At 35.0% G+C, this 7,684-nt stretch overlaps 1 protein-coding gene across 1 annotated transcript; it reads left to right on the top strand.

Annotated features, from left to right (window-relative positions):
* The first annotated feature begins 1,684 nt into the window (after positions 1–1,684).
* On the top strand, positions 1,685–7,684 carry LOC115924827. The gene is made up of 6 exons (XM_030987693.1): positions 1,685–1,804; positions 2,555–2,719; positions 3,367–3,531; positions 4,175–4,339; positions 6,151–6,315; positions 7,670–7,684. The coding sequence occupies exons 1-6, from the start codon at positions 1,685–1,687 to the stop codon at positions 7,682–7,684; spliced, it is 795 nt and encodes a 264-aa protein (XP_030843553.1).

The following is a 7,684-nucleotide window of genomic DNA, read 5'->3' as shown; positions in this document are numbered from 1 at the left end:
GATACAAAATGTTACCTGAAAAGCATGGCTCTTCAAATGCCTTCATATTCTAAATATGGCATGTAATAACATAAAAATCGGGACGGATTTTTAAGCCTCATGTTTGTGTAGTCCCTATACATCTTTCTGTGTAAAGTGCTTGTTACTTTACCAAGACTGGGCCAAATTTCTTATCATTTTGATGATTCCAGAACCTTGCAGTACACACCAATACTTATATGCTAGATGATCAACCTTTTCTGATCGATTCCACACCATTTCTTTCACAATTTAAGTAAAGAATTTTGTTTACATTCATGAACAAAATTATATAATATCTCCTTTTTTCTTTTAATATCTTTACCCATATTGCCTTATTTCTTCACTTTTATATATTTTCTTTTATTATGTGACTGCTTTATGAAAGAAAATGCTAAGTAGAAACTATTAATGATCATATATCAATTTGCTCTATTTTTCATATGGCATATGACAACAGAACAGTTACGTAATGATGATCAATTATCAATAAATTCTCCTCATCTTTTTGTTATATTTCATTGTCTCGCACATTATGCTCTTCTGCTATCCTAGATTTAATTGATATCTGTTTATATCATGGAGTTGTTATACTTGAATGGCAGAACAAACTTGTTTAAATCTTTCTATTTGAAAAAGGTTGACGACAAGTTCTAATGGCATGCAATAAGTAACCTTTTACTCTATTTTCCCTGTTCACCATTTGATTCTTCTACCATTAGGTTTACTCAATATGTGTGTTTCTTTCAATCTAACTACACTGTTGGTCATAATGGTGGAATATTTTTTTTTACCCCGATTTATGGAAAGATTTTAAAAATGATTTATTCTTACTAGATCTAGATAATAGTATACATTCTCAGATTTGACTGAATAATAATTTGTGAGTGTTTGTTTTGCGTAACTGCTGAAGCATGTGTATGCTACTATGCTAATCTACTAGGGGACCTACGTCCTTAAGTCATAACTGACAGTAATGAGGAATAATGCCTCATGAAAGGGCACTAATAAAGCATATCGATACGGTTTTGATCCTGGGGGCTCACAGTAACGAGGCCATTGCTTAGCCACTGAATCATGACTGTACGCAGCGGGGGCTAGGGTACGTCGTCGCCCCACAAATAAAAAACAAAGAAAATGCAATATATTTTCAATAATTCATTGCATTTTCCCCCGGTCCCCAACATAAAAAAAAAAAAATCATCTCTAGGGCAATGCATTATGGGTCAAGGCATGCCCACATAGAGGATTTTTTTTTCTTAAAAAATTATTCCACCATTATGACCAACAGTGTAGAAGAAAGCTCATGATAGTCTAAGTATATATATCGATGGCATACCATCCACCATAATGTTACATTACTGTACATAAGTATTCCTTCAATTGAAGATGTTAATATTACCATTCACTTTATTCAACCTGTCCTGTCACATCACCATAATAAAAATCTAACGCACTACCTCTCGGATCTAAAAGCGTGTTTAAAAGCACTTATCCTATAAATAGTATTTCGCATGTACTTTGCAATCATTTTTCGTCATGAGTCAAAAGCACGCTCATATCAATATGATGGGCTGACCATGATGACAAGAAGCATGAACCATGTAAATAGACTGGACTTAATTGGGATAAAGATATATATTCATACAAAAGTGTGTTTTCAAACATGTTCTGTTCTGTCACATCACCAGATCGAGGAGCTAAGCCACTGGCACGCGGATCTAGGTTCTGCTGCATCCTCTCATTACGCGAGAGGTCTCTGCTCCATGCCAAATCTTCGATCACTGTATATGTACAGTGCTATGAAGCTGAGTGATGAGTTCTACTCAACGATGGCCACTGAGGCATCAAAATCAAATGTATACCCAAACACGATTTGTATTAGAAACAATTCCCCAATAGTTTGCATTCTTCAAACTGATTATGTGGATGAATGTTTTCACATTAAAAATAAAATAGAAATCCATTTATTTTCATTAGTTACGAGTACTTTCGTATCAATGCTATAGTTCGGCCAAGCTATCAAGGAAATAAATGATGTAAATAGAATGAACGTTGGTGACATAATGAAATAGATTCATATAAAAGTGTGTTTTCAAAACAAGTATACTATAAATAGTTTTTCGCATAAAAAAAAAGAAATTATTTATATTTTGTGAATAGTTTCAATGAGATACCAAATGCACACTATATATAAACAAATAACACATTTGTATTCTGCATGAACAGACACGGTCTCTCCTTTACAACTATTTATAATTAATCACATTTGTGTTACCCATCTCGTCTTTCTGTGCTCTTACCACATCCATTTTCCTTGTCAGCTTGGCCAAACTATAGCAATGTAACTATTGTACGTTAATAGCCCGGCTCTCTCTGTCTCTCTCTTTTCCCCTCTCTTTCCCCTCTCTCTGTTTTTCTTGCTTTAAAAGTCTTAGTATAGATTGATGATGTTAAATTAATGACAATGGAAAATATTGACATTATACTTCAAAATACTATTCACTCTATTCAACCTGTTCTGTCACATCACCAGATTGAGAAGCTAAGCCACTGGCATGCGGATCTGGGTTCTGCTGCATCCTCTCATTACGCGAGAGGTCTCTGCTTCATGCCAAAACTTCGATCATTGACGCTGGGCAGTTTGAAGCTGAGTGATGAGTTCTACTCAACGATGGTCACTGAGGCATCAAACTCAAAGGTACACCCAAACACGATTTGAATTGGAAACAATCCCCCCCCAATAGTTTTGCTTTTTTCAAACTCAACTTTTGAGGTAACTGTTTTTCACATTAAATAAAAAATTAAATCATATATTTTCATTAGTCACGAGTACTCTCATATCAACATAAGACATAGTTTGGCCAAGCTGACAAAGAAATAAATCATGTGAGTAGAATTACCCGTAGTGACATAATTACAAAGATTTATATAAAAGTGTGTGATAAAGACACGTATACTGTAGAAAGGTTTTCGCATTAAAAAAAAAGAAATTATCTATATTTCGTATTCTGCTTGAACAAACACGGTCTCTTCTTTACAATTATTTATAATTAATCACATTTGTCTCACTCCATCTCGTCTTTCCTTGCTCTTACCACACCCATTTCCCTTGTACTTTTAACCCGTCTCTCTATCTCCCCCTCTCTCTCTTTGTCCTTGGCACTCTCTCTCTTTTCTCTCTCTTTCCTCTATATCTTTTTCCTCTATTTTTCATTCTCTTGCTTTAAATGTCTTGGTATAGGTTAATGATGTTACATTAATGCAAAGGAAAAGTATTTAAAGTACACATGTCGTCTATACTTGATATTACTATTCACTCTATTCAAAATGTCTTGTCATCACCAGATTGAGGAGCTAAACCACTGGTCCGCCACTCTGGGTTCTGCTGCATCCTCTCATTACGTGAGAGGTCTCTGCTCCATGCCAAATCTTCGATCACTGGGTCTGTACATCATGGAGCTGAGTGATAACTTCTACTCGACGATGGCCACTGAGGCATCAAAATCAAATGTATACCCAAAAACGATTTGTATTAGAAACAATTTTTTGCCCAATAGTTTTGCATTCTTCAAACTGAATATATGGGAAATTGTTATTCACATTAAACAAGGATAGAAATCATTTATCTTCATTAGTTACGAGTACTCTCATATTAATGCTATAGTTTGGCCAAGCTGACAAGGAAAGAAATAGAATGAACTTTGGTGACATAATAAAATAGATTCATATAAAAGTGTGTTTTCAAAACACGTATACTATTTATAGTTTTTCTCATTTTTAAAAAGAAATTATTTATATTTTGTAAATAGTCTCGATAAAATATCACATGTACATTGTAGATACAAAAATAACATATGTTGTATTCTGCTTGAACGGACACGGTCTCTCCTTTACAACTATTTATAATTAATCACATTTGTCTCACTCCATCTCGTCTTTCTGTGCTCTTACCAAATCCATTTCCCTTGTGATTTTAGCCCGTCTCTCTATCTCTATCTCTCTCTTTCCTCCTTTTCTCTTTCTCTTGCTTTAAAAGTCAAAGTATAGGTTAATGATGTTACATTAATGACAATGAAAAATATTGAAATCAGACATGTCGTCTATACTTTATAATACTCTTCTCTCGTTTAAAACTTTCCTGTCCCATCATCAGATTGAGAAGGTAAACCACTGGCACGCAGACCTGGGTTCTCATGCATCCTTTCATTACGCGAGAGGTCTCTTCTCTATGCCAAATCTTCGTTCACTGGATCTAAGCACTGTGAAGCTGAAAGATGAATTCTACTCGACGATGGCCACTGAGGCATCAAAATTAAAGGTATACCCAATATTGCAAACAACTTTTCTTTTTCAACTTACTTTGCATTTTTCAAGCTCAACATATGGGTTAACGCCCCCTTCACATGTCCTTACGGATCGCCAACTTGTAGTAAATCGCAGGCATCCGTAATTAACTCGCTGGTATCCGTGAATAACTCGTTGCAAATCGCAACAACTCACAGAAAGGAGAGGCTAATTTTTAGACGTGTCAAAAATCTTCTTACGATTGTCCACGGATTGATTTTTCCGTAAATAACTCGTAACAATCAGTAAGTATCGTAGACCGCTCGCAACAACCACCAGTAAACTGCTCACAAGAATCCGTAAATGACTTGTAACGATTTTGAAACGATTTGTTACGGTTAGTTTACGATTTGTATAATACCCCCTTCACATACACATTTTATAAAAATTCACAGATCTTTCACGAATTCTTACGATTTGGCGATTTGGCGATTTGGTGAGTTGCCTCAAAGAGGCACTCGTAATAATTCGCGAACAGCTCTTCTTGTAACTCGGGATAAATCGCCACAACTCGAGGCTTCAACTCGGCTAAGTGGGAGCCCTGCTTAAGAAAAATCTGTGTATGTGAAGGGGCTGTTATGGATTATTTACGGATTGCTTTCGTGTTGTTTACGATTTCAATCGGGTCGTGTTACGATGGCTTTACGAATTGTTATGAGTTATAACGAGCACTTTACGTTGAGTTACGAGTACTTTACCAATATATACGTATACATTACGTATTCTTATATATTGTTTACGATTTGGGGAAAGGTATATAAGCTGCAAAATCGTAAGGACTGGTAAATAATCGTAACTATTCATAACAACACGTAAAGAGGTCGTAACAAACACGTAAAAGCTTCAATGAATAGTAAGATTATGTAATATACTCGTAACAATCATTAAAAAGCTCGTAAAATGCCCTTAAGTTGCTCGTAGTTATCCGTGATAACTCGTAACAAATTGTGGAACTATGCCAAAATACATTATAGTAACTCGTAATAACTCGTAATAAACCGTAAATAGCTCGTAATATCTCGTAACAGCTCTTAAATTGGTCGTGGAAGTGGCTAAATTGTAAGGCTCTGTGAATTTGTGCGATCTGTAAGGACTCGTAAGCAAAACCTATGAATGTGAAGGGGGCATAACTGTATTTTCACATTTATTTTTGGAAAGAAATCATTTATTTTCATTTAATAGTCTCGAGCACTCTCATATCAATGTAATAAATAGTTTCGCCATGCTGACGAGGAAATAAATTATGTGAATTGAATGGATTTTGGTGGCATAATGAAATAGATTGAAATACATGTATAAGCGTATTGTAAAAATCACGTATCCCACAAATAGTATTGCGCATTTTTAAAAGATTGTTATTATTTATATTTTGTAAAGAGTCTCAATAAGAGATCACATGTACACTGTTGATAACAAGATAACATGTATATATTTTTCTTGAACAGACATGGTCTCTCCTTTAAAATTAATCATACATCGTCACATTTGTCTTACTCCATCTCGTCTTTCTGTGCTTTTACCACACCCACTTCCCTTGTACGTTTAGCCCGTCTCTCTATCTTTATCTCTCTGTCTCTTTGTGTATATCGGTTTCACTCTGTCTCTCCCTGTCTCTCTCTCTCTCTTCCTCTCTCCCCTCCCTTTTCCTTTCTCTTGCATTAAAAGTCTGAAGAGAGGTCAATGATGCCAAATTAATGACTATAACAAATATTATTGAAATCAGACGTGTCGTCTAAACTTGATAATACTATTCACTCTATTCAACCTGTTCCGTCACATCACCAGATTGAGGAGCTAGAGCACTCGAACGCGGATCTCGGTCCTGCTGCATCCTCTCATTACGCGAGAGGTCTCTGCTTCATGCCGAATCTTCGTTCACTGAAACTGTTCGATGTGAAGCTGAGTGATAAGTTCTACTCGACCATTGCCTCTGAGGCTTCAATATCACAGGTATACCAAACAGGATTTGTATTGGAAAAGATTTGTTTCCAAATAGTTTTGCATTCTTCAAACTCAACTTTGGGGTAACTGTTCTTTGTAACACTTTTAAAAAAGAAATCTTTAATTTTCATTAATTACGAGCACTCTCTTATCAATGTTAAGAATAGCTTGGCTATGCTGACAACAAGGACAATTAATCATGTGAATAGAATGAGTGTCATAATGATATACATGCATCTAAATGTTTTAAAAGGGACATCCTGTAGATTCCGGCTGGTATTCCGCGTTCTTTAAATATCATTTATTGTCAAAATAAGATATTTCATGCACAATATAGATAGAAAGATACAACATTTATATTTGCTTGACAAGACATAATCTCCTTTTCAACTTTTTAAGAAATTTGTTGTCTTTTTTCATCTCGTCTTTATTTTGCTCTTACCACAGCAATGTCCTTTAGATTACTTTTTCTCTGTCCCTCTCTGTCTCTTTCTCTCCTATCTCTCTTGTATTGGAAACGATTTCCTTCACATATATATATATATATATTGCATTCTCCAAACTAAACATAACGCTATTTTGCAATTTATTCCTCGAACTAATGTTTGGTCATTAGTAAAAAAAAAAACGCTCATTATAAAACACTAGTCTGACCATGCTGAAAATCAGGAAAACGAATCATTTGATTTGAATGGAATTCAGTGTCATGATTATATAAATTCAATCGATTATCACTTTCAGTCATTTGAGTCGTTTAATAATTTTCCTTTGGAACTGCAGATATTCGTTCTTGTGATGACAGTTTTATTCTTCAATGGTCAAAGTGAAATCGGTTATAATGCAAAGACAAACACATCTTTAAAAACAAATATTAATGTGAATATAGAAATGCATATCCTTTCGACAGGGGCGTCGTGACCGGGGACAGGTTTTGGTACATCATCTCACAATTTGCGAAATTGGGACATGTGCCCTTTCTTCACCCGTTTGGAGAAAAAAATACCCAAAACAGAAAGAACAGCAAAATAACAGATTTACTTAAAAAAATATATTTAAAAAAGTTAGAAATAAAAACATAAATACCTTTTCAGTAGGTCTGTATGTCTGCTTTGTGTTCTGCATTTCGTCATTAAAGTTTCTCAACAAATATAATCAAGCCAGCTATGCCTTTTGTGAGGGATGCTTGATGCCAGCCCCTCTCTTACTGTGACAGAAATGCCCCTCCCCCATCAGAAAAAATGACACTCCTGATCTAAAACTTCTTTTCTTCAGCTTATGTGAAATTAAGTAATTAAATTATTAATGCATACATTTGTTATGGTAAACATCATTTATTTCTCTGTATTTTGATGCGCTTGGACAGACTTCCGTCATTTAA

The sequence above is a fragment of the Strongylocentrotus purpuratus genome, unplaced genomic scaffold, assembly GCF_000002235.5.
Source record: "Strongylocentrotus purpuratus isolate Spur 01 unplaced genomic scaffold, Spur_5.0 spur5_scaffold_16, whole genome shotgun sequence".
NCBI classification, from domain to species: Eukaryota; Metazoa; Echinodermata; class Echinoidea; order Camarodonta; family Strongylocentrotidae; genus Strongylocentrotus; species Strongylocentrotus purpuratus.
The sequence above is the reverse complement of the archived record's forward strand: the minus strand, read 5'-3'. Positions and strand labels throughout refer to the sequence as shown.

Excerpts from the sequence above, each read along its gene's own strand:
- LOC115924827 (XM_030987693.1), top strand. The coding sequence starts at position 1,685 with ATGTTCTGTTCTGTCACATCACCAGATCGAGGAGCTAAGCCACTGGCA. Across the intron at positions 1,805-2,554 it reads ATGCCAAATCTTCGATCACT|ATTGAGAAGCTAAGCCACTG; the intron begins GTATATGTACAG and ends TCACATCACCAG. Across the intron at positions 4,340-6,150 it reads CTGAGGCATCAAAATTAAAG|ATTGAGGAGCTAGAGCACTC; the intron begins GTATACCCAATA and ends TCACATCACCAG.